The following is a 27,764-nucleotide window of genomic DNA, read 5'->3' on the forward strand; positions in this document are numbered from 1 at the left end:
GAGGAGGTTCCCGAGCCAGAGTCCTTTATTTATTTCTTTGTGTTCAGTGAGGGGAAGAAAAAAAAAAAAATAACAACAGTAGCAGCAGCAGCGGCGGCTTAAACACCACAGACAGGCACTTTATTTATTATTATTACCGTTGTTTCCTGCAGCAGGAAAACTGGATACGACCACGGCTGCTGCTCGAAGGCCGAAGCCAAGGGGGGGAGGATGAAGCGGCGCAATGCGGACTGCAGCAAACTCCGACGGCCGCTGAAGAGGAACCGGATCACCGAGGGGATCTACGGCAGGTAGTGGAGGGTTCTGCAGGAGCAAAGAGGGGTCCGGGTCCGGGCATGGCAGGGCTCCGCCACCAAACAGCCTGTCAACCTCGCAAAGCGGTGGTGTAACGCGGAACCAGAAATCAGCCGTTTACACCAACGCAGAGCCTACGGCGTCGGTTTAACGCGGAACCATAAATCAGGCTTATATAGGCCCCAGATCAGGATCACAATCAGGTTTTAGAATTGAATAGAATAAAACTTTATTAATCCCCTTGAGGAGAAATTTGCTTTCAACAATTTTACAAAAAACACACGAAGTATGAAAAGGTATATAAAAAAAAGTATATCCTGAAAAGAAAAAACAACAACCAATAAATAGCTAAATAATTGTACAAATGTACAAAAGAAATACTAGATGAAAAGAATAAAATAAAATAGGCAAGGCAAATTTATTTACATAGCACAATTCAACATACGGTAATTCAAAGTGCTTTACATTGACATTAAAAGCGATAAAGACATAATTAGACAGTAAATAACAAATAAAATGAAATAAAAGTATGAGAAAAGAAGGTAAAATAAAAAAAAGCACAAGTTGTTAAAAATAAGGGCAGTAGAGTACAGCAGGTAAATTTAATTTAGGATTACGCTTGAGTAAACGGTAATGTTTTTAACCCTGATTTAAAGGAGCTGACAGTTGGAGCAGAGCAAAGAATAAAACTTTATTAATCCCCAGGGGAGAAATGTGCTTGTGCAGCAGCAAACATACACACTTTCAACAATTTTACAAAAAACAGTAGGCAGACAAGTACGAAAAGGTATATCTTAAAAAGAAAAAAGAAAAATAACCAATAAACGGCGAAATAATTGTACAAATGTACAAAAGAAATACTAAACCTGAAAAACTAGAAATTAGAAGAATAGGCAAGGCAAGGCAAATGTATTTATATAGCACAATTCAACACAAGGTAATTCAAAGTGCTTTACATTGAAATTAAAAGCAGCAAGACATAATTAAACAGTAAATAACAAATATGAATAAGATGATAAGAAAAGAACTAAAATAATAAAATGCACAAGCTGTTAAAAGTAAGGGCAGTAGAATACAGCAGGTAATTTTAATTTAGGAGTATGCTTGAGTAAACAGTAATGTTTTTAACCCTGATTTAAAGAAGCTGACAGTTGGAGCAGAGCAAAGAATAAAACTTTATTAATCCCCAGGGGAGAAATGTGCTTGTGCAGCTGCAAACATACACACTTTCAACAATTTTACAAAAAACAGTAGGCAGACAAGTACGAAAAGGTATATAAAAAAAAGTATATTCTAAAAAGGAAAATAACCAATAAATAGCAAAATAATTAAAAAAAAGAGCAACATATAAAATGAGCAATGTACAAAAGAAATACTAAACAGAAATACTAAACCTGAAAAACTAGAAATTAGAAGAATAGGCAAGGCAAGGCAAGGCAAATTTATTTATATAGCACAATTCAACACAAGGTAATTCAAAGTGCTTTACATTGACATTAAAAGCGGCAAGACATAATTAGACAGTAAATAACAAATAAGAATAAGATGATAAGAAAGAAGTAAAATAATAAAAAGCACAAGCTGTTAAAAATGAGGGCAGTAGAGTACAGCAGGTAAGTTTAATTTAGTATGCTTGAGTAAACAGTAATGTTTTTAACCCTGATTTAAAGAAGCTGAATGTTGGAGCAGAGCAAAGAATAAAACTTTATTAATCCCCCACAGTAGAAATTTGCTTGTGCAGCAGCAAACATACACACTTTCAACAATTTTACAAAAAACACACGAAGTATGAAAAGGTATATTAAAAAAAAGTATATCCTAAAAAGAAAAATAACCAATAAATAGCAAAATAATTAAAAAAAAGAGCAACATATAAAATGAGCAATGTACAAAAGAAATACTAAACCTGAAAAACGAATAATATTTACATGTGCAAAAATACCAGTGAGGTCCAATCCACTTTCCAATCCACTTTATTTATATAGCACATTTTAATTTGCTGCACAATGAGTAAAGCAAGACATAATAAAATAGTAAAAACTAAAAACAGAGTAAAATAGATAAGAGCACATAAAAACACACCAGACAAACTACAACCAGTGATTCATAAACATAAAAGACAGAGGTATTTAGAGGTATTTATTTTTATTGGCCAGGTATGAACATGCCAGACAGGGACTCGGTTATTATCACTCCCTGTGCAGTAAATCTACAAATGACAGCTCTTATTAACATATATATACAATTTAAGAAGAAAAAAAGAAGAAGTGAAAGGTGTAACAGTATGAGGTAGACATGGTTATTGAATTGAAAGGTGCATTGTTACAGCATACCGTTGGGGTTATAATGATAATTATTGTTATTATTATTATTGCACAGTAGTTGATTACTCTGAGACTCTATGAGTGATGAGAGTTCATCAGAGCAACAGCTTGGGGGAAAAAATTGTGTCTGAGTCCACAGGGGAGGAGTTCAAACAGACTGTTCTGAGTTATATCTTCCTTTTTTAAAGCCAAATTACCCCAAGAAGTAGGTTAGCTGGTTTATAGAGATTAACCAAACAGTTGGGATGAATAATGTTATATTTCCTGCAGAAAAACAACAAAAAACATTAGACCACAGAGTAAAGTGACTAAAAGGGAGGAAACCGGTGGTTTGAGTAAGTCAGTATTACCTGCTACCCTTTTATAGCAAGTTTAACTTGGGTTAGCGCTACAGCAGCCCTACCTGCTTATTGTCAACATCTGCACACGAGAGTTACAGACACAACAGACATGTAGACCAGGTGTAAGATTACAGTTAGTGGGACATCAGAGGAGCCTGTGCTGGATGTTTGGTTGTCCAGACAAGGAGTTGCTTGGTTGTCCTTCACCTCTGAGTGATTTCCCATTTATGTGATCAGCCAAACATCATCAGCTACTAGTTATAAACACGTGGCATGAAGCTCTAAGGATATGGGTCAGTTTCAGAATTATAGTACAGGTACTTCACATCATAAAACAGGATTTGAGATTAGGGAAAAACCCCTAGTAAGTCCTTTTCTGCGCCACAACTGAAAGTAAAATGTGTTTTAAAAGTAATAATTATAACAAATATAAGACTTTGCTAGAAATAACAGTTGTATTAGTGACAGCTGTTTAGTGGTGGCAGTGCCCTGACATCTATAGTAACTTAACAAAAGGGGTTTGCATGACCCTAGTGGGTGTCTAGGTGTCCCAAAACAGCCCGTTCTGAATTATTTCCTCCCTTTTAAAGCCAAATTATCCCAAGACGTAGGTTGTAGCTGGTTTATAGAGCACCAAACAGTTGGGGTGAATAATGTTATATTTCCTGCAAAAAAGATTAGACCACAGACCAAAGTGACTAAAAGGGAAGCAGCTAGTTTTGACAGTTTTTGGGCGAAACCTGTGGTTTGAGTAACTGTCAACAGTCCTGTCAGTATTACCTTCTACTCTTTTATAGCAAGTTTAACGTTGGTTAGCGCCACAGCAGCCCTACCTGCTTATTGTCAACATCTGCACACAAGAGTTACAGACACAACAGACATGTAGACCAGGTGTAAGATTACAGTTAGTGGGACATGTCATGAGGGAAGATATGATTTAAGGGGCAAAAGTAATTTTAATGTCACATTAATACGCACAAACAGGAAAGGTTTTTGTGTTTCAGTCAGCGGGGTGAGGATATGGAACAAGTTTTCAATGGAATTAAAGCAATGTCGAAATATTAAACAGTTTAAAATAAAATACAACAATATTATTTTTCAGAGGTACAGGGATGAGCAAAATGTTTGGGTGCAATAATATAGTTTATTTATTATTTATTTATTTTTATCCTTATTTATCCTGAGTGATTTCCCATTTATGTGATCAGCCAAACATCATCAGCTACTAGTTATAAACACGTGGCATGAAGCTCTAAGGATATGGGGCAGTTTCAGAATTATAGTACAGGTACTTTACATCATAAAACAGGATTTGAGATTAAGGAAAACCCCTAATAAGTCCTTTTCTGCGCCACAACTGAAAGTAAACTGTAATCAAATGTCTTATTTGAGGTAATTATAACAAATATAAGACTTTGCTAGAAATAACAGTTGTATTGTGCTTGTTCTATGGCCCTTGGGAAATAAACATGTAGTTTAGTTCTATTAATGTCATATTTAAATTCTTAGAGCAACATCTTATGAAAATATTTCAAAGCGTACTGTACTGTAGATCTCTCCAATAATGATGTCTACATTGTGTAACATAAGCTGTTTAAACCAAGTGCATCAGAAATATTCGTCAGATGAGGCAAAGCAGTGGATTTGTTTCATCCCAGACGTACATAGTCAATAACAACATGCCATATTTGAAGTGTTGATGGTTAAGACAAGGGCAGTTGTCATTGAAAACAAATCTAATTAATGACTCTTGTTTCTTTCTTTAAGTACCTTCCTCTACCTGAAGTTCCTGGTGGTGTGGGCGCTGGTGCTACTTGCAGACTTTGTACTTGAGTTCAGGTTTGAGTACCTGTGGCCATTCTGGCTCTTCATCCGGAGTGTGTACGACTCATTTAGATACCAGGGGCTGGTAAGTAGCTTTGAACTAATACTTATAACATTTGAATATAGACTGCTCATGCTGCACTAAAGATCAACATGATAGGAAAGATTTACTTAGCCAAATTAGTGTGTGGTCACAAATCATAAATGGCACCAATGGGTGTCTAGTATTGTGGGTATAAACTTAACACCTTTCCTAAATTGCACTGATTCACAAACAGTTGCCACTTGATCATTCCATGAATGAATAACTCAGTTTATCTGGATCATCACAGATTGGGTTTGAGTAAAAAAAAAAAAAAAAAGTCAAGGTATGATATAAGTCAGTGGCCCAGTTATATTTCAAAAACATCGTCTGTTATAACAACCGTGGCTTGAATTTCAGCACTGGATTGTGGGTATTGTGCATCCTTTCCATGACACCTAATAATAAAGGAAGGCCCTGCTCACATTTACAGCAGAATTTTTCAACTACATTCACCTAATAGGGCTGGGCGATATGGACCAAAAGTCATATCTCAATATTTTCTAGCTGAATGGCGATACTCGATATATATCGATATTTTTTCTGTGCCATAATTGGGGTCTCCCCCAAAGCATTATAGCATAGCATCTCTGTTAGCTTTTTTTCTGAGGCAAACCCTTAAAAAAACAGTCAGTTTTAATACAAAGCCTCGTGCCAAATGTCACACAGGTACCTTTATTAACAGAGGTCTGCACAATATCAAAATGTATAAAACAAATGAAATAAAAATAAACTGCCTGCATATATAGAATAAAAATGCTTCTTGAATAAAATAAAACAAATATCCCTTTCCTGCATAACAATTAAATTCAAATACACTGTACAATTAATACAATGTAGACAGTAACAGGCAGACTTTTCCACTGAGGTTGACAGTTGTGCAAATAACAAAACATTTGTGCAAATCTAAAAATAAAACATTCAAGTCAATTTGTCACAAAATAAGCTATATCAAAATCATAATTTTTTTTTTTTAATCGATATAAACGATATTGTCTCGTACCATATCGCGTTTGAAAATATATCGATATATATTAAAATCTCGATATATCGCCCAGCCCCATCACCTAATATAGGCAACAATGAGGAATGTTGGAATAATGCACAGTAAAGAAGCTGCACAGGAGGTTTGGTGCTCCTGCTTTCCTCCTGCACAAGGCTGTGCGCTCCCACTGCTCTTGCAGCATCTCTCTGTGACATTTAGAGACAGGTTGATATATGATTGATGGGGAGCTTGACAGCGTAGGTGTTGCTGAGGCCAAGCTTTCAGAATTGCAGCCTTGTGGCAAGCGGGCTCCTCTGTGTTTTGTGCTAGCATCATACACATTGCTTCTTGGCATGGAAGACTCAGTTTTCGTAGCAAACGAATATTACACAACCAAACAAACGGTAACCACTGAGCTCGTCATTGAGCATTAACCCGGGTGTTTGGAGTTGGAGTGGAAAGTACGAGTGAGTCTGCCTTGAAAGAGCGCTTGAGATTATCTGCTGCTTCAAATGTGCAAGTTCATGTTGACGAAGGGGAGAAGTCCTTTGAGCTAGCTAATCTAGTTCTGTGGCCATCTGACTTTTTTTTTGTCATGGTCCAAATGACTAAGGGCAGTTTTGTTTGTTTGATTACACAACAGTTAAATTAGCGTCTTTCAGACTTCACGACTTAAAAACTCATCATATTGCTCTGCTGTTCAGACTACAGAACTATCTTTCTTGGAATGAGTCTTTCAAGTCATTGTGTTGTTCACTCTACGTGACTGACCCATTACAACTGGTCACACACTGCATGATCTGAAAACAACAGTCATACGATGATTATATCTGATTTCCTTACTTATGTGGGATCTTGAATAATCAAGTACCGTATTTTCTGGACTATAAGCCGCTACTTTTTTCATAGGTTTTCAACCATGCAGCTTATACAAAGGTGCAGCTATTCTGTGGATTTTTCTTCCACCACTCGGGGCGCTCTAACCTGAATTAGAAACAAAACTAAGAAAAAATAAATGCAAAGAAGAATACGCTACTTCTTCTTTAGCAGATAGAAGTACCGGTAGGTAGAAGCAGATTTCAAACAGATAAATAGATAAATAAATACTGGTTATTTTCTCTTGGTTCTGTCCCGTTTTAATTAGCAAAGTTGCTGCCGTGTTAAAAGACACTGTTAGGAAAGGATCTATTTAGGTACAAACATGTACGTCATTTACAGTTCAAAATCCTTCTGTACATGTAGTAAATATCTAATCTAACAACATAAATATCTGCGGCTTGCATATCTTTTTTTTTTTTTTAAATAGAGCATATGCGGCTTATATGCAGGTGCGGCTTGTATATCTTTTTTTTATTTATTTTTTTTAAATAGAGCGGATGCGGCTTATATGCTGGTGCGGCTTATAGTCCAGAAAATGCGGTATATTAAACGCATTTGAATAAAGGCGTAATATGACAATTATAATGGAGTTTAAATATCAAAGTAAGTCTCAAAGGCTTGAATCAAGGCAACTGGAGTTCCTCTTCTTTTATTCTTGAAGACGTTTCACACTCCATCCAGAAGGCCTTTGGATCTGGAACTGACGATGCCTTCTGTCTGGAAGTAAAACATCTTCAAAACCAAAAGAAAAGGAAATCCCATTGTCTTGATTTAACCCTGAGATGTACTGTGACCTGGATGGCAGAGTTTTCACCAGCGCATTTATCAAAGTAAAGACAATCGCCACTCAATCAGACAATCATTTTTCTTTTTTATCTGAGCCAAACAACATATCTTGAATATTATACCGAAAATGATAAAATAGTTCATAGTTTATGCTTGTATAATCTGTATTTTCAGAGCCTGTATTTATTGTTTTCAAGGAGATACTCCAGATTGTACTTGTGACCACTGCAACACATCATATACTGTTGTAATGTCTTGAACTGGATTATTATATCATTTCATCAACTTGAGGATTCTGTGAACAAAATAGAGTGGATATCATTTATTATTCCCCTTTACTTTGTGCTACATCAGTGTGTTAGTGTTTCCTTTGGTGGATTTCTTGTCTTTAATCTTAGATATGACACACTGCATTTGCATAAACACTTGGTCTTGTTAAAACGTGCAGACGCATGTCTCACTGAGATATAAGGAAGAGAACCAGATATGTTGTATCCATACAACTATCAGTGACATTGTTTTCATTTTTATGCACCAACTTATCTTTTGCTACAAACAGTTAGGACATAGTAGCCAACACTTCTGTCCAGGAGCTGCTTGTTTACATGTTAATCATTTTACTGTTTCTTTTTTTAGTAGTTTACCTTTTGAAAGTTGATGTGCTGGATATACGATATATTTCATGATCACCTCTCCTCTGTCCCACAGGCCTTCTCAGTATTCTTTGTGTGCGTGGCATTTACCTCGGACATAATTTGCCTCCTCTTCATCCCAGTGCAATGGCTGTTCTTTGCTGCCAGTACCTATGTGTGGGTGCAGTATGTTTGGCACACAGGTAAGGTTAAGACGTCTTCTCTTGTGGTTTTCAACTTTGAATACCACAGGAGGCCGTTACCGGTTTGGTTACCTGACATGCACGTAGGGATGGGCAGTATGGACTAAAAAATGTATCACGATAATTTCTGGCATTTATCCCAGTAACGATAAAAATGACGATTTAAAAAAAATACCAATACAAAAAGTGTCATCAACGGGATTCTTTCTTTCTTTCTTTCTTTCTTTCTTTCTTTCTTTCTTTCTTTCTTTCTTTCTTTCTTTCTTTCTTTCTTTCTTTCTTTCTTTCTTTCTTTCTTTCTTTCTTTCTTTCTTTCTTTCTTTCTTTCTTTCTTTCTTTCTTTCTTTCTTTCTTTCTTTCTGGCTCATTTCCTCAATTTATCATTTTTACCACGAGATGACAAATTCTTACCGTGGGGAATCTTTTTTGACGGTTTAACGTGAATATCACCCATTCCTACGTGCACGCAGTTTTAGAGAATCAGTACAGTGGGGAGCAGCACAATAAATATAATGGCAACACGATTGCCTTGGTCGTTTTTTAAAAATCTTTAGGTTCTATGTTTGAATTTCTTTCGTTTAATGCTCCTATATTGTTAAATAATAGCTGTGACATCTAGACTTCATGCATACGTTGTGTATACACCCTCTTCCGTGTACATGTGCGATCGTACCGATCTCTTCCAGCTGTGCCAGAGCCCAGGGATTGTTGCCAACTGAATGAAGCAGTTACTAACTAAACTAACCAAACTCGAGGTGTCAGTTGTTCTCGGGCACAGTGTGGATCGCCCAGTGTGAGTGCAGCCCGAGTGAGGTGCACTGGGCATTAGCTGACGAACTCTTTTAGTGGCATCTGCCTCTGTTGACCGAAGGCCAGGTGTCGGATTGAAATCCTAGTCCTGTTGGGGGAGGGAGAAACAGTTTCCAAGTTGCTTTCTGAACTCTTCAACTTAACTCGCCAGCAGTGACATTCAGTATCATTGGATGTCACAGGTGTATTAATATCTTGTACAACTTTACAGCCTGGTCTGAGGGTTTGATTGCGGAGTTCCCAAAGACTGACTTATAGTGATAATGATTGGACAAATTAATCTGTATAGATTGTAGAATAGTAAAATGTTTCTTCAGTTATCAACTCATTCATGGTCTATTTCCAGTAAGTACATGTTAGACAGAACTCTGTGTTAATGAAGTCTTGACTTTCATGATATAAATGTAGTGTAGTTACTGGTGCAGATTCATTCAAGGAGATCCCCATTACTTGGTGGCTTGATGAATCCCAGGCTTTGTACTGGATAGTGATATAACAGATATGCTAATACTTTATCTGTCATTTCATCTACAGTGACAGCATATTTTTACAAGAGCCAGGATATTTTAATACCTCAATCCTACATTATATAAAACTATGAAATTGATATATTTCAAATAAAAATAATGATGATGGCATTTTATGCATATTTATTTTTAAAGTTTTGATTAGCCATTATTACAGTTCAGATTTTATTGGAAACACAGTTATTACATTTCTCGCCTTCTTATTTCTTTTTGTTTTGTTTTCAGAAAGAGGCGTCTGTCTGCCCACAGTATCTCTATGGATACTGTTCGTATACATAGAGGCAGCCATCAGATTCAAAGACCTGAAGAATTTCCATGTGGACTTGTGCCGTCCTTTTGCTGCTCATTGGTAAGTCTCTCTTTTTTTTCCTGTCCAATTTTATCGTTGGTCAACATAAAAAATTTGAATTTTTTTGTCATTGTTTTATTGTTGCTTTAATTTTATTTATAATATCAAATGAATAAATGTGGCTTTGCATAGGAGCAACAGTTCTATTTTGAAGTCTCTTTTTTTCTTTTTTCTGTCCTACAAATGTCTTTTTTTTTCTTTTTTCTGTCCTACAAATGTCTTATATCAGTGAACAGCTTTCAGAAAACTGATTGTAGGTTGTCTTAAAGTGTCTTATTTTGAAGAGACCTTTGATCCAGGTTTAGCTGTGTTAACTTGTGTTGAAAAAATTGGGTTGTTTGTTGTTACACAGAACAATAGGATACAAATAGAGGAATTTCGACATTGTATTTGATTGAATTGGTTCATTGTGATTTTGATTTGTGACAATGTATTTTTTTCTAACTGGGCACTTTGTTTATGTCTGTAGCATTGGATATCCAGTGGTCACGTTGGGCTTTGGCTTCAAGAGCTACGTCAGTTATAAAATGCGTCTGCGTAAACAGAAGGAGGTACAGAAGGAAAATGAGTTTTATATGCAGCTCCTACAGCAGGCTCTGCCTCCAGAGCAACAGATGCTTCAGAGGCAAGAGAGAGAAGCTGAAGAAGGTAAGATTCTGATCCACATGCCTGCTGTTTTCTGGGTCAGGGTTAAAACAATGCTTAAAATTTACAGCCTTAAAGACAATGTGGCCTCAATACCTCAGTGTTTTCAGGCGTTATGGCAATGCACCAAATCTGGGAATTGGCACCTGAAAAACATGGGTTATTTTGAGTGGGGTCAGGTCAGTTCACTCTGCCTACCAGCCTTTGTGGTGGGTAAATAAAACAAAAACTAAACTAAACAATGATTTATCAGTTTTTGACATTCAATAACATAGATTGCATCCAATTTCAAAAATTAAAAAGTATCATTCTTTTAAGAAAAAAGCGAAAAATGTATAACAATGGTTAATTCTAAGTCTAAGCCAGTCTACATGCTGCCAGTACAGCTTTTGGAGTTGAACAGAAAGGACTACTTTATTGGGACAAAAAATCAAAAAATTTAGAAACGATTAAAGAGCACGAGACATTTGAGTGCCAGAACCATGGAAATAAATTTGTCAGGGGAAGGTCAGTGTCGATGAAGCAGCTGCCATGAGTCTAGTTGGCTTGAAGACAGCGCAGACGGAAAAGATTGGCACATTCTTGAAGTGCCCATGAAAAAGGGATGAACGTTTCGAGATTAGACTGGGCAGTGCACTAAGCCAAGACAAGTTTATTTGTAAAGCACATTTCAGCAACAAGGCAATTTCAGGCACTTAACATAATGAAAACATGAAAAGTAAAGAGAGAGGGGGAAAAAAAATAAAATAAAATATGTGTTGTATTTTTGTGTTATTTTATAAAACCAAAACATGGGACTGATTAATTGTGCTTGGATATTAGAGCATTTTTTTTTATTATTTCCACATGTTATCGGGTTCATGTGTAAGGAAACTCCTGGATCAAATAAAACTATATAGCTTACACACAGGTGAAAAAAGATTCCCACATCAATCTAAGTAGGAGTAGATGTGCCTTCTGAAATTTCGTTTTTTTTTTTTTTATTAAACTTTTTATTAAAGAAATAAAGTCAGCCATACAGGATTTACATATTCGCAGTATCAATATTTTCATAAAAAAGAAAGAAAACGATTAAATAAATAAATAAACCAATGAGTAAGTAAAACAAATCATCAACCAAAGTCCAATGTACAGTCAATCCAAGATTAATATCAAGTAGGTAGAGAAATCAAGAAGAAATCAAAAAGAAGATGCATCTGTAAGGGGAGAGCAAAAAAGGGACCTTCACATCCATCTCTCGAACATTCAGATGAGTCACCTTAAAATAGTGAATACTCTCCTCCAGAAAAAATAAATAAAGTAAAGTAAAATACATTTTTCTTTGTTTCTTTGGTATACCACCAGCACCAGTTATCGGTCAACAACAATAGCTACAGAGTCAACATATATATTTACCTCATGTAAACTGTTTGGCCTTCATATATATGAAATTTAGTTTTTATAAGAAAGAGGGGACATTGTACAAATATCTGTCGAGCATTGATGAAGTAGAGTGGTGACATCTTAGGAACTGTCTGCTGAGACATCGTGGTGAGTCCCAGCATCCTCGGACTGCTAGTACATGTAAGATCAACACCACCAAAAGATTCAGACGCAGGTTAAGATAAAGGCTTTCTAAATACAGCTTAGCCATAGTGTGGTGAGATCAGTGGTAAATAAATACCTTTTTTCCCAATTTATTGCAAAAGACTTGCGACTCAGTGTGGTGGGACTGCTCTCACATAAACACATTAAAACCATTGTAATAATACAAATAGTAGTGTGGTGGATTCGTATACAGCTTCACTCAGCCTTTAAAATCTATGCCATCACGTCTTTTAAATCAATGTTTGTTGTGTGTCACTCATTTCTCATGGAAATCCTTAGTTTTATTTGTACAGTAGCTGCGGAAACTAGCAATCGGTCACATTATTTTGGCTTCACTGATTGCCACCTGTGTGTTTTGGAAGAAGAAAGGAAAGCGGTGGATATGGGGTAGAGATGCATCCTGGACAAACTATGCAAAACTCAAATGAGAAAAAAATAGTTTGGATGCTTTCACGGTTTTACCAGGGAAAGAGCCTGTCTCAAATTGTATTTTATGAGTTTTTATACCATGGTTTAAACTGATTATAATCTAAAGTGTACCAACAAAGTTTGTAACAATGTTAGGTTGAAGTTTAACTGTTAATGTGTAAATCAAATCAAACTTTATTGATATAGCACGTTTCATACTAAGAAGCGCAAAATGCTTTACATAATAAAATCAACACAAACATATAAAAACTGACGCACTGAAGCTCCTGGTCAATATAAATGTACTCAGTCCTCTAAAGGTAAATACAAAAATCCTTTTATGTCTGGCATTAGACAGTTTAAAAAAAAAAAAAAAAGTCATACAGTAAAACTTAAAAGTATCTCATGTCGATCAGCAGATCCAGATGTTTAGCTCGCTGGCTTTAGTCAATAATGATTCAGTCATGGATTTGATACTTGTTAGATTTGTTGACTGTGTAAATTATGCCTACTTCTTTGCAAACTGCTAAAGTCTTTATCATCCATTACTCTGTTTAGGTTTCAGCACAGAGCCATGTTCTTTGAGCCAGGTCCTGCTTGTTAGATGTTTCCCTGCTCCAACCCAGCTGGCTTAAATCAATGGATCATTGTCAGGGTTAGGGTTACTTCAATGACAAGCTGACAGTGATCCATTCATTTGAATCGTGTGTGTTGACGCAGTCGGACATCTGTCAAACGCAGTAGTGATTACATGTGATTTATTATCTTTGTTCATTGCACCTACGCTTCCAAGTTTTTCTTGTTTGTCATTAATCTTATTTTTCTATTTATTATTTTTTTTATTCAAAGTCAGTGGTTGCAGGTGTGCCTGCCTCTGAGTTTTAAGCAAACGCACCATAAACACAATGATTACAACAGCAGTCATTGGCTCGATGGAGACCCGAGTCAGTTCAGCTGCTCTAGAAGCTTGAAAGTTTAAAAAGCTGGTGGAAAATGGTTAAAATTGTAGCCCTCAAAAGATGATGAACAAAAATGAATGAATATCACACAGGTGCATGACTGTAAAAATTTGAAGCAAGTTTATTTGTATAGCACAATTCAAAGTGCTTTACATTAAAAGTGGCAAGAAACAATTAAACAGTAAATAAAAAATAAAATGATAAGAGGTCAAATAATAAAAAGCACAATTTGTTAAAAAGTAAGGGCAGTAGAGTACAGCAGGTAAACATCTCATTCTTAAAATGGCAAGAATTACGTTTCTATACGGTCAAAACGTACAAAGACCAGGTCAAATACAATATTACAAAAGTAATCTGTAACAATTCGTAAAGGGAATTAAACCAATTTGACAATTCTATGCCACAATGTCGGTAGCAGGTATTAACAGTTATTAAAGTAGTTACTAATTGTATAGACTTTATGAAGTGTATTTCTTTAATTTTCCTCTTTGTTCTTGAAACAGCTAAAGGAATATCAGAAGTGGACACACCTCCAGTGTCGCAGAATGGTGCCCCTGCCAATAAAAAGACATCGGTGCCACTGCCAGAGCTAGAGTATAGAGAAAAAGGGAAAGAAGGAAGAGCCGGCAGTGACGCAAAGAAACAACACAACAGCATCCTGCCATCATCAGTGGACTCTAAACTCCATGAGATGGAGTATATGGAGAACCATATGAACAACAAGAGACTGACCACAGAGCTGGGCAGCACGGAAAACCTGTTGCTAAAAGAGGATAACAATTCCTCTTGTTCTTCCTCATCATCCTCCTCCTCTAAAAATTACAAAAATGCGAACAGCAATGCTGCAACGCTCAATTCCTCACCCCGTGGCCATAGTGCCACCAATGGAAGCGTGACTTTCTCTCCACCGACATCTTCAGCTTCCACTGTGAAGAACGAGAAGAAGCACAAGCCACCGGTGGGAAAAGGGACATCAGGTGGCTCACATAGGGATCCCAGCGACAACTGCATCCCCACCAGCCCGCCAAGCAAGCCAGAGGCCCTGGTTAGGTAAGAAACGCATGCTCGGACGCAAATGTGCACAAGATATTGTTTCTTATTGCAACTATAGTGCAGCATCTCAAGGGAAAAAGATAGTTTTTGTTTATGCTTCTTAATGGTTATTTATAGGGTTGTCCCGATCAGGATTTTTTTAGCTCCCGATCACTTGAGTTTGAGTATCTGTCGATCCCGATTTTTCCCGATCAGATCACTTCTTTTGGCTCCCCATACATTTCCAATACTTTTTCCCAATCAGATATATTTTGGCAATGAATTAAAAAAGAAAAAAAGACAAAAACTCAAATGATCCCAAGTTTCTTTTATTGTCCATTGGAGAACAACATGGACATATATTTCAACAAAGCTTATCAGCACTGGCGCCACAAAATGTAAAAACATGAAATTGTAAACTAAAACAAAAAGTGCAGAATAGTGCAATAACAAAAATAAATAAATTTAACTTCAAAAGAGTTAGTTGAATGACATCCAGTCAAACTCACAAACACAAGAAAATGAAACCTTAACCTTAGTAGTGCAACATTCTGAATGGCATGAAATGAATAACAGCAGCTTAATGCAACATGAACATATATAAAATTTCACAATTCAAACATGTAAACCATGTTAGCTTCGCTTACGTCCAGAAGTGACGCCGGCTAGAATTGACGTTAAATGCAACGATATATAAAACGATTTAATATATATTAAAAACATTAATAACTAGGTATGTCCCGATGCTTTTTTTTTTATCCGATACCGATGTTTTGAAAATGCCGTGATCGGGGCCGATCGATCGGGACAACACTAGTTATTTACTAATGTGGTGAACTATTTTAGGAACTTGTCTTTAAGGATAACTTTGGTCTTAAATTCAGTTTCTTTCACTCAGATGTGCTGAGGATGATTCTTGTGGCATTTTTCTTAACTTAAATCTCGAACCTCAGACCTGGAAAGCTGAGCAGACTTAGCCCTGCACACTGAAGCAGATCACTATCAAATTAGTTGCCGTTCAAAAGTCTATAACTGAGGAGTTCAATCAGTGTTCATAATTTTAAGCAACTTTTTAAAACTGGTTTCATTGTGAAAAATTGTAATATAAAACAAACCTGCATCATTTGTTTTGTGTCAGGACTTGTCGTGATGGAGTGCAGATCATAGCTGTGGCTTCATGAGTGTACTTTGAAAATTCACCCATTTCACCAGAGGAAGTATTACAGTGGACTATGTGCATTAAAATATTAAATATGCCTACAGAGGTACCCTTTAACATATTGGGTTAACTGCCATCTGCTTGCCTCAGGATTTTGCCACCTCTGTAGAAAAATACATTCTGCTATAAAAATGACTAACGCCAATACATCTCACCTCTTTATATGAGAAATCATGAGTATGTTTTGTTTATCGCCTAAAAAGGCCCTCACAGTTTCAGATTCTTGGGAACCTGTGGAACTGACAACCTCTTCTGGTCTGCAAACGCCACACCTGTTGTTTAAAAAGGCACAGTGGTATCTCCTCTTCCTCTGTGTCCTCAGAAAAGAAATATATCTGTGAGAATGCTGGTGGCTTCCTACCATTCTGCAATAGAGACCTTTTTAACATTTAACATCTCAGTGTGGAGTGAAGGCTGTTTTACAGCGTACAAAAAAGGACTAGAGGGTCACCTCACAGTAGAAAAACAATCATTACAGGCCCTCCTTCCTCTCTTCAGCACATTGCAGACTTCTGCTAGTCCTCCAGAGCTTAGAACATTTGTGAAGGATTCTTCTCACCTGGCCATCACGTATTTGACCTTCGGCCCTCAGGGAAGGGATACAGATCAACAAAATCACAAATCACCAGGCTAATCGTGACTTTATACTCCTAGGTATGTTGTAGCTGGGAATCCTATGCTCTAACCATATGATATGATATGATATGATATGTGTGATACACTACTGAGGGCTGTACCATACTGCTGTCCTTTTTTTTGCTGTTGTTTTTAATACTTGTCCACTTTTCCTTGCCTTTTTCTTGTGATTGGTATATACGCATGCGGTTGTGTGTTATTAAGTTGGTATATAAATAGTTTAAAGCACAACTGAGAAACATTCAGTTTCATTGTATTTTTAATCCTTTGACGAAAAAGGTTTATTAATTTATCTGCATCAACCCTTTCCAACTTAAACGCCCTCAGCAAACACATCAGTACACGGTTAAGCATGGGAGGAATGATTGTTGACTTATCCTGTTGCATCCTAGATTTAGTGACTTTCAGGCTTTTTTTTCACAGCCTTTTTGCAACGTTAAAAAAACACCAACCTTTTGATCAAACCATAATTACTTTCTGAATGACCTTTCTCAGAAATAGTAGCTTCTACTGTATCTCTTTGTGACTACAGGTCTGTGCTTGACCGATGACATTTTTATAATAACGAAACTTAATTCAGACACTCATCGTTCCTACTCCAGAAAAAAAGGACAATAAATAATGATACACTGTAAATGTAGTTCTTTTAGAAGGCAAATGTGTATAAAGCTTTAGTGTGAGCTTATGTTCATAACACCTCAGTGAACAAAAACCCTGCTTCAGTTATACTGTTATTTCTAATTTATTAATGTAAATATTTTGCCTCTATATATTTTATTTGGGTTTTTTTCTTCCTTGAAATTGTGGTTATTTCCAAATAATGTAAATTTGTCTTCCCTGTGTTTGGCTGGAACTTGGGGACAGATTGGAGCAGGACATTAAGAAGTTGAAGGCAGACCTGCAGGCCAGCCGGCAGGTTGAACAGGACCTACGCAGCCAGATCGGCTCGCTGGGAAGTGCAGAGCGCTCCATACGCACCGAGCTGGGCCAGTTACGACAGGAAAATGAGCTGTTGCAGAACAAGTGAGTACTGCAGCTTTTTGGTCACTACATGGGTAGCAACTAATCCATTTTGTTTCAGATCATTACAAATCTATCTATTCATTTATTATTGTTTTGGTTCCCTTTTATATTAGGTGAATAATATGCGTAACATTTTTTCAGTTTTCAGTAAGCTTTCAAATGAATTAAATCATAGATTTTTGATCTGTGTTTGGATTGCTTACATTTCAAAGCACAACAGTGCTGGATGCATACATTTTTTTATTTTTTTTTTTTTTTATTTTCCCTTAGAGTCCCACAATGGGGAAATTCTTTTAAATAAATAAATAAAAAAATAAAAAAATAAAAAAAATAAATACAGATTTGTTGGTACTCTTTGGGAGGGTGGAGGACCACTCTTATCCGAAATATCTTGAAGGTGACCTAAGTTAATGGTATCCAACATTTATTTAATTCTATGTATGGAAAAAAAATCTACTTTGCTTATGGTTTTATTTTTCATGCCGTTAGATATTTTACACCGTAAAACACGACCAAACTGCTTTAGCCGTGTCAAATTTGAAAAGTTCAGATTTTTTGACTGATGCTCAGTTGGATTAACATCAGAGCTCATGTTAAGAATGGATCACTGTACTTTCTTTTATCAGTGGTTCTCCAGTGCTTTTAGGTTATTCTGATGTGGTACTGATGACCTGCAATGGGAGCTGAGCTTCCAGACAGTGGACAGTATGTTTCGATGCAGGATGCTGCAATAGACTTGAGATTTAATTTTCCCCTGCACAAATCCGAAGTCCCTTGTGCCAGACATGGTGCAACAGCCCCAGAACATAAGCACCCTCCGTGTTTCACAATACATTTGTTAGGCTTTCCTTTGGATGCTTCAATTCTTTGTAAATATGAAGCTGATGTGACTTCAGTTTTACTATCATCAATTCAGACGGCATACGCTGAGTGAAGTTAGTCAACATGCACATGAGAACATATGAATCTGGCTATTATGTTTTCCTTTTGATTGTGGATTAACTGCTATTGAGGTTTGTTGAAAGCCTTCTATCATCCACATGGTTTGTAATCATCCTGGGGTTAAATTTAATCCTTTTTGGGATATCAACAAAAATTTACTACACTCCAACGTCCTTGCAAAATAAACAATAAATACTGTCTTTTCTGAATTTTGTGGGTTTACTCTGACATTAAATGTATAAAGGTAAAGTGAGTAATTTGCTTTCAATTTACTCAGGAGGAATGGAGCATTGTTTAAATGATCTGTAAATGGTACCACCAGAGTTTGGCTTTCTGTATGTAGTGATGCACTGAAATGAAAATTTGTGACCGAAACCGAAAATAATAATAAACACTTGGCCGAATACCGAATAACATACCGAACAATGGTTCTACGCAGTTTTTCATTTATTTTGCCAATTTTTTCAACATTGCATAAATCAAATAAATGTGCTTTATGCATGCTTTTCAAAGAAATAAATATTTTACGAAATTACAAGGTAGAAATATTTTTTGAACATGAACAACTGAACATTTTTTAATTTCCCAGCATTTTTTAAATATTCCAGCAGACATTATACCAACAAGGCACAATAACTAAAATAAATTAATTAGCAAAATCATTTTTTTGGCCATCTTTGAGCTTGCATTAGGCCTATAACTGACTGCTGAAATATGGTAACATAGGCCTTAAAACAAAAAAAATGCATTAAAGTGCATTTTAAAAGAAGTGGATAAAACAAAATAAAGAAAAAGAAAATCAATCCCTTTCCCATACAAGTAGTCTACCTAATTATTTATATTATTGTATCATATCTCCATTTCTCTTAAGCATTCTTCAGTGCTTTTATTTGTTTTATTGCTTTTATGTGAAATACAGCTTATTATTATTATTATTATTATTATTATTATCATTATTATTATTAGCTGACATGTTTGCTGCATTTAACACTGCATGCCCCTCACTCCACGCTGTTCGCTGTTTGATTGCGTCATCTAAACACGTCGTTCGTTTTTTTCCCCACTTATTCCAACGAACACCGAAAGTGTTTTTTTTTTTGCTATTTTCGGCCGACAATTTTGGTTACCGAACATTCGGTGCATCACTATCTGTATGTCATTGGAGTGAAGTTCTGGTCCTGCTGTGTCTTATTTCATGGTTGCTATTGTTCTCTGTCTTTTTGTGAATATGCTAGGCTACATAATGCTGTGCAAGCAAAGCAAAAAGACAAACAGGCCGTAGGCCAACTGGAGAAAAGGCTTAAAGCAGAGCAAGAGGCGAGAGCTACTGCAGAGAAGCAGCTCGCAGAGGAAAAGAAGCGAAAGAAGTTAGAAGAGGCCACAGCAGCCAGAGCGGTAGCACTAGCAGCAGCATCCAGGTAGGTGCACCGCTGGCATTCACTTCTCACTTACTAGTTTTTGATTCATTACTTCATTTTAACACTGCTTTTGTTCAAATAAAAAAAGAACATTTACTAAACTCACTTGCATCTTTCTCTCTCGCTCACTCTTTCTCTCAGAGGGGAGTGCACAGACACGCTGCGGCGGCGTATTACTGAACTAGAAACGGAGTGTAAAAAATTCACAATGGACATCAAGCTAAAGGAGGACCAGATACGAGAGCTTGAATTAAAAGTGCAGGTATGACTTTGTTTTTTTTTTTTTTTATTAACTTATTTAGGAAAAAATAAAGTAAAAAAAAAAAAGAAAAATCTAATAAAGGCGACACCCTCCACCTCCACTCGCATTGAGTCCCTTAATTAGGTGAAAAAATGACATCCTCAGTTCACGTACTAGTGCAGGGTATCAATGATATTTTAGTTGTCATGTGTGCTGTATTGTTTAATGTCGAGTGGCTAAAGCCATGGGAAAAGTGAGCTAGATAGATACCGGTATATGGATACTTTATTAATCCCGAAGGAAATTTAGGGTATACATTTTAATAAGTTTATTCGCATAAATTTAATCACATTTAGAAGTGTGACCATCCATCCACCCACCAACCTCTGCTTATCTGGATTACGGTTGCAGGGCCAGCAACCTCAGCAGAGAGGCCCTGATCTCCCTCTTCCTTCTCCCAGCCCAGCTGATACATATCATGTCTCATGTTTCTTCTGGGTCTGTATCCCCTTGATATCTCATTCTTTGGTTAACTAACTAAAGTCCAGGGGCCTCATTTATAAAGCTCGCTTGCGCACAAAACAGGGCTTGAAAGATGCGCACGCCACCTTCTACGCAAAGGTTGGGATTAAAAAAAAAAAAACTAACTGAAAAATGTGTGTATCTTTACGCCAACCCTGTTCGTGCACGAACATTTTGAAGATATGGGGAACTGGCGACGCAGGCGGTGAGGTGGTGAAATTAAGCCAGATTCATGTCATACTTTTAATGTCATCACATATCAGACTTATAGATCCATGTACACTCAAGCCGGTGCTCTGCCGAGGTGTCCTACCTCGGCAGAAAATACTACCGTACGATCCCCGTTTCTTTTATCTCAGTTTCTTTCTTTTCAAAGGCTTTTTCATGCAAATAGACGATTTAAAATCAGGAAGTCAGAATGTGCTTCACATAGATCTATGTGTACAACGCTTTGGCGGAAGAAAAAAAAAACCCATCAAATCACGCTTCCACATAGATATTGGCAGGTAGGATGATTTGACAGATGAAAATACCCTGTAAGATCACGCTTCCACATAGATAAATGTTGATGTCTATGTGGAAGCGTGATCTGACGGGTTATTTTCATCTGTCAAATCATCCTACCTGCACGGCCTGTCCGCGGTGCAGGACACACCGTGCCAAAAAGTGATTGCTTGCCAGAATCTGATTTCTCCCCTGAAAATGGGTCTTTTTACCTGCCAAAAATTGATTGAAGGCCAAATACAGTTAATGAAAGGTTGTTTCGACCTAAATATGATTTGATCTCATTCTTGAGCTTCATAATCTGAAAATCTGACGTTTCAGCGCTATCGCTCAACGGGCTGCTGTGCGCGCTCCCGCGGCCAGAAATCAGATTCTGGCAGGCAATCACTTTTTACTACTGTGACCACCAAATAATGTGGTTTTCCTGCCTCCACCTCATCCACAACATCTCGATCTCAGTCTCCGTGAAATTTAGTGGCACCGTTGCCTGGCTGGACACGTCTCATTCATCCTGACGCACAACAGAAACAGACTGCAGGCAAGCGCTGCGCATGCTCAGCAGGCTCATTTATATGCAAATACAGTCATGAACTACTTTGCATTGTCCATTCATGGTAGAAAGTGGGCGTGTAGAGGGCGGGGTATGAGGCAAATTCACATGCGCAACCTTCCAGCTGGACTGTGATTTATATAGCGAACATTGCGTGCAAGTGTGCGTGCACACGGTTTTATGAATCAGGATTTTTTTGTGCACACGCCATTTTCGGCTTTTGAGAACAAGTACACTTTTAGTATGATTCCTACGCCCTCTTTTATAAATGAGGCCCCAGGACTATAGCTGAGGGTAGGAACAAAGCCTTTTGGCTCGGCTCTCTCTTCACCCCCACAGACTGGGACAGAGTCCACACCGCTTTGCCTGTCAGTCTCCTCCGTTCTTCCCTCACTCATGAACAAGACCCTGAAATACTTGACCTCCTGCACCTGAGGCAGCACCTCACTCCCAAGCTAAAGAGGGACTTCCACCCTTTTCTGAATCGTGGTTCAGATTTGGGGGTGCTGATTCTCTTTCCTGGCATTATACACCTATGAACTGCTCTGGTGAGAGCTGAAAATCCATATTCAATGGCTCCAGCAAGACTGCATCATCTTTTTAAGAACTTGTGAATCACAGCGACAGCAGTTTGCGTTAACTGTGGCAGCCGATGCACTGATGGAACAGCAGAATGTCTGGCAGGAGCATTTTTAGAGCTTAGATCAACTTCAAATGTTTTGACTGCATTATAAATGAAGAACTGCCTTCCACTACTCCTGGCTCAGATTTAATAACCTTTAAAAAGTGCAGTTCAAGTGGATGTGACTCAAACACAACATTTCATGAGCAACTCATAAGAACTTGCACTGATATGTAAACCGGTGAACTAAGTTATTATGCAGCTTGACAATATTTTTTCTTTTTTTGGCATCATAAAATCAGAAATTATTTTGTAATTATATAAATTTGGCCTGCAGAAATGTAAAAAATATTTATTCATTAAAAAACTGCAGCAATATTTTCTTATCATGACTGTTTCAGTGGACTATCCACAAAACTATTTTCAAATGAAGGATTAGTCTTCTATTGCCACTTTATTAACTGCGTGTCTCAGGGTCAGACAGCTGTGCCAGTTTTTCCTAAAAGAAGTGTCAAGGAAATTAACTCGATCAGCTGCTAAAAAAGATGGTCATACGTTCTTGAGGTTTCTGAGGGGGTCACAGCCGTTAAGAAGACTGAGTCCAGGCCAGTAGAAGATGATCAGACTGGGGTTTCCATGATTCGCATACCCCTTTGAAACTGGTCCTGGTGCCAGTTCAGAGCCGGTTCTGCTCTGTCATTACATCATTACACCTCAGTCAACTGTATGTCCAACTTCCCTTTACTGTACTCTGAATTTCTGTAGAAGACAGCGGTTCACAAAGATCACAGCTGACGGTGTTTTTCTTCAAAACCAGTGTCTTAATGTTGCCAGTGGGCCTTTTTTTTTATAAAGGCTGCATGCCAGCATTCCCACAGTAGTTATGAACGCTGCTACAAACAGGGTTCATACCTTCTGTTTCAAGTTGGATCCATAAATGCCAGCAGGTTACATTAAAGCATCTAAAGTGTTCAGTAATGAGTGCAACACTGTTATTACAATCAGTTTTAAAAAGCTATTGTGAATCGAGCTTTATGTAGCACAGCAGATAACGCTCATAAACATCGACTGTCGTTTTCAAATGCTGACTGGCATTTATGGACGCAGCTACAAACAGGATTTATAACCGCTGCTTTAAGTGGTGTAAATCCATAAACGCCAGTGAGTAAGACATTCAGTTTTGCCTGTTAATGACAAATCCAGATTTTCAAATTCAGTTTGAAACTCCAGCTGTGGGAGACGCTTCCTTGTGGGGCTTCTGAGAGCATTCAATAACACTGCACCTCCAAATGTTTGACTGGAATTTAGGAGCGCTATTAAAAATATGATTTATTCTCAGATGATGCTACCATACCCAGTAATGTCTGTTAACGAAGATGCAAACAGTTTTTACATTCAGTTAAAAACTGATATTGTGAATCTTGTTTTCTACTTTCTTGGAGAATGTTCACAAACACTGGCAGCTGATTTTAAAACATTAAAAGTTGCTCTTGCATTGTTTAAAGATTGTTAAGGTTGGTCTTCACCCCTCAGCCCTGAGGTAACGGGTTCTTGTGTCTCGGCCAGTAAGGTTTTGTCGGCTGTGAACCAACGCTTCGTTTGCAGCTAGCTACCATGACAAATTACATCCCTAACACGTCTAACATGCAATTGTTTGATCCAAACAGTTTAACTTGTCTCGCTATAGAGGACTGTTTCAGAAAATTAGAATATTGTGATAAAGTTCTTTATTTTCTGTAATGCAATTTAAAAAAAAAAAAAAAAAATGTCATACATTCTGGATTCATTACAAATCAACTGAAATATTGCAAGCCTTTTATTATTTTAATATTGCTGATTATGGCTTACAGTTTAAGATTAAGATTCCCAGAATATTCTAATTTTTTGAGATAGGATATTTGAGTTTTCTTAAGCTGTAAGCCATGATCAGCAATATTAAAATAATAAAAGGCTTGCAATATTTCAGTTGATTTGTAATGAATCCAGAATGTATGACATTTTTGTTTTTGTAATTGCATTACAGAAAATCGCAATATTCTAATTTTCTGAGACAGTCCTGTACATCTGTTGTTCAACATTCTTCACTTACTGAAGTGATTACTCACACTGCACAGTCACTGCATTTGTTCCCTTCTTTTTTGTTTCTATAAAGCTAAAAATTACACAAAAGTACATATCAGTCTGAAGAATGGACTCTTTATTCAATAAAATAGAGACATCACCACTGTACCAAAGCAACAAGTCGTAGATATCAGCCTCCTGGTCTGACACACACTATATATCTCTTGTCTCTCTTTCAGGAGCTTCATAAATATAAAGAAAATGAAAAAGACACAGAGGTGTTGATGTCAGCGCTGTCAGCCATGCAGGACAAAACCCAGCATCTGGAGAACAGCCTGAGTGCAGAGACCAGGATCAAACTAGACCTCTTCTCCGCACTTGGAGACGCCAAGAGGCAGCTGGAGATTGCACAAGGTGAAGGAAAAATGTCTTTGCTTTAATGTGACACATCTAAATATCAGTGTTGTTCTGACTGGTTTGTGCGGCGTTTAGGGGCGTCAATTGGGTATGGCAAGGTATGGCAGTCGCCACACCTTGGCTTCAAGGGAAAATGTAAATGTTTGTTTTTTAAATGCATTTATGGAATTATTCTGTGTCTATTTGTATTGATTATTCTATTTCTTTATACATATAGAATAACTACAAATGCAAATCAGAACAACATGATCGATTTCACTAGTTATTATACACTGCAAAAAGTCTTAAAAAGAATATTTGTCTTATTTCTAGTTAAAATGTCTAATTTTTAGTCAAAAAAAATCTCATTACATTTAAGACAAGACTCAAAAACAACCATTTTCACCTGTTTCAAGTAGATTTTCACTTAAAATAAGTGGAAAAATCTGCCAGTGGAACAAGATTTTTTTGCTTGTAATGAGAAGATAAATCTTGTCCCACTGGCAGATTTTTCTACTTATTTCAAGTGAAAATGTACTTGAAACAGGTGAAAATGGTCAAATAACAAGTTATTTTTCTGGTGATGACTCTTGTTTTAAGTGTAATGAGATTTTTTGACTAAAAATGAGACATTTTAACTAGAAATAAGACAACTATTCCTGGTAAGATTTTGAGTTTTTGCAGTGAGAGAGACTGCATTTGAAAAAGTTCAAATTTTCTTGACCACACAGATAAGCTACATAGCAGACTTCTGTGATGAGTATTTGCTGGACGTGTTGATTGATACTCTAGTTAAGTTCTGTGACTTGTAACCTTGCCATACCTTAGCTTTGACTGAATTGACGCCACTGGCATCGCCTGCTTCTGACCCGGCGTTCTCTCTTTCAGGTCAAATCTTGCAGAAAGACCAGGAAATCAAAGACCTGAAGCAGAAGATAGCAGAAGTGATGGCTGTCATGCCCAGCATCTCTTACACAGCCGACACCAGCAGCATGACCCCCGTGGCCCCCCATTACTCCTCAAAGTTTATGGACACCAATCCCTCCAGCCTGGACCCCAACGCTTCCGTTTACCAGCCTCTCAAAAAGTGAATGCTTTTGTTCCAGCTTCTTCCTCACCTCCATCTACCCTTCCAGCATTTTTACTTTCCCTGCAGGCCCCCATCATCTTGCAGCTGAGATCTGTTTCTTTTTCTGTTTCTCTCCTCGCCAGGTCAGAAGGATGTTGTATTGTGTGACTGTATTTGTTGTAGTTAAAACAAAAGGCAAAAAAAACGGAAATCCCATGTCAAGTAGGAAGCCCCAGTTTGTTTTTCTCTCTCTCTCTCTTAAGTGTCTCGTAAGACCTCACAGATTCAGGTGTGTATCTTCATATCAAGGGTGTCACACTCACTTCCCAACCAGCACTGCAACCGGTTAGTGGGTCTTTGGTTCTGGGAATAAGCTGCTGCATTTTCTTTAAGTTGATAATCCCATCCTAAAACTGGAGACCAGTTCTTTCATCCACGCTGCATCCAAATTACTATAACAGATAGTTGTCCTAAACTACAGCAGCATTTGAATAACCAAAGGAATGTAGTGCAAAGACGGAACAGACTGATCATGATTAATTTACTATTTTGCAGACTAAATTCAGCCTGCTTTCATCCGTTTTAATAGTTTTAAAAGCATTTTTTGCATGGCTCTATATGTTAACGACTAAATTTAAAATTATTTCAACAAATTTGAGACATTGTTGGCAAAATCTGATTATAATCTGTTGCAAGCAGTAACATTGAACCCTGAAAGAATGTGAACCCAAGCAGGATTGAGGATGTTACTTTGGATTCTCCAAAGCAACAACTGGTTATGTTTTGTGAAAGTTTTGAGCTGGCAGAGAGCAGTAAGAGAAGTCCGTGTTTGTAAGTGTGCGTCTTCTCATTGCTCTGCAGAGTTGTCACGTTCACAGTGCCTTGAGTTGAGGACATACGATGCCACCTAAACCTTTTCTATTAGTTTGGAACCTGCTGGGACAAAATTCCCTTCTGAAACGTTCAATTTTGGGGACTTCCTACTGATTTCTCCACATGCCGGGATCATCAACGGCTTTTATCAATATTATTATACACAGCACTTTTACCAGACACATACAGACAGTACCAAATTCAAGATGGTTAATTTGTTATGTAAATTTGATGACATGGGGGAAGCCACCACCATCTATAGCTCATCACAACTCCTAATAGAAGCTCATCTCCGCTGCTGTTAAATCCCAAATCCTTCGGTGTAGTTGCTGGCCAGGAAAAAAACAAAACTGTAAAGTTGGACTGTGAAATGTAAAGAGAGCTTTGGAAATGCAGACTTAATTGCTCAAGATGAAACAATTCAATTAATCTCCCTCTTCAGTTTGTGTGCCAAGACTGGAATGCCCTTTTCTCTAGTAATGTGTTCAAGAATGTACCGCGAAAAACATTGGCTTCATACGTCACCTGTTAAATATCACGTCCTGGAAGTTTCCGTCAGGCGGGCTGAGACGGTGGTAAACTGTAGTAAGCTGAGTAGTACAAAAAATGGGAGTGGGGAAAACGCATTTCTTTTTGTGAATGTTACAGTATTTGCAGCATTGGACAAGTGGATGTTTTGACTCCCGTATCTGGTAATATTTTTATTTTCTCACAGAGAGAAATCTGAGTTTGATGTGGTTTCACCATCACCTGAAACGGTCATTGTTGTGCGTGTGGTTTTCACCTACTTTATATGGAGATGCTTTTTCTTTTCACTCAGATTGCTGTTGTTGGCTTCTTGAAAAATGTCGTGAAAAATTACAGTTTAGCCAGTCGTTCGGTCAACTGATTGTTGAAAGTATTGAGAAGTGTTTTGTTTGTTTTTTGTTTTCTATGCCCACGGTCACTGTTCTGTTCCCCCCCAGGTCTGACCTTGGCTGCGCTCTCACTCTGTGAGGTTTACAAGGAATAAAAACTATTT

At 37.4% G+C, this 27,764-nt stretch overlaps 1 protein-coding gene across 1 annotated transcript; it reads left to right on the forward strand.

Moving 5' to 3' along the window:
• maco1b (macoilin 1b) lies at positions 1–27,764 on the forward strand. The gene is made up of 11 exons (XM_061743237.1): positions 1–290; positions 4,727–4,868; positions 8,224–8,350; positions 9,913–10,036; positions 10,506–10,684; positions 14,139–14,685; positions 17,387–17,545; positions 19,723–19,905; positions 20,047–20,167; positions 24,645–24,819; positions 25,690–27,764. Exons 1-11 carry the CDS (start codon positions 211–213, stop codon positions 25,890–25,892), a joined length of 2,040 nt encoding a protein of 679 aa, XP_061599221.1. The 5' UTR covers positions 1–210; the 3' UTR covers positions 25,893–27,764.

This window comes from Cololabis saira, chromosome 16, assembly GCF_033807715.1.
Source record: "Cololabis saira isolate AMF1-May2022 chromosome 16, fColSai1.1, whole genome shotgun sequence".
NCBI lineage: Eukaryota > Metazoa > Chordata > Actinopteri > Beloniformes > Belonidae > Cololabis > Cololabis saira.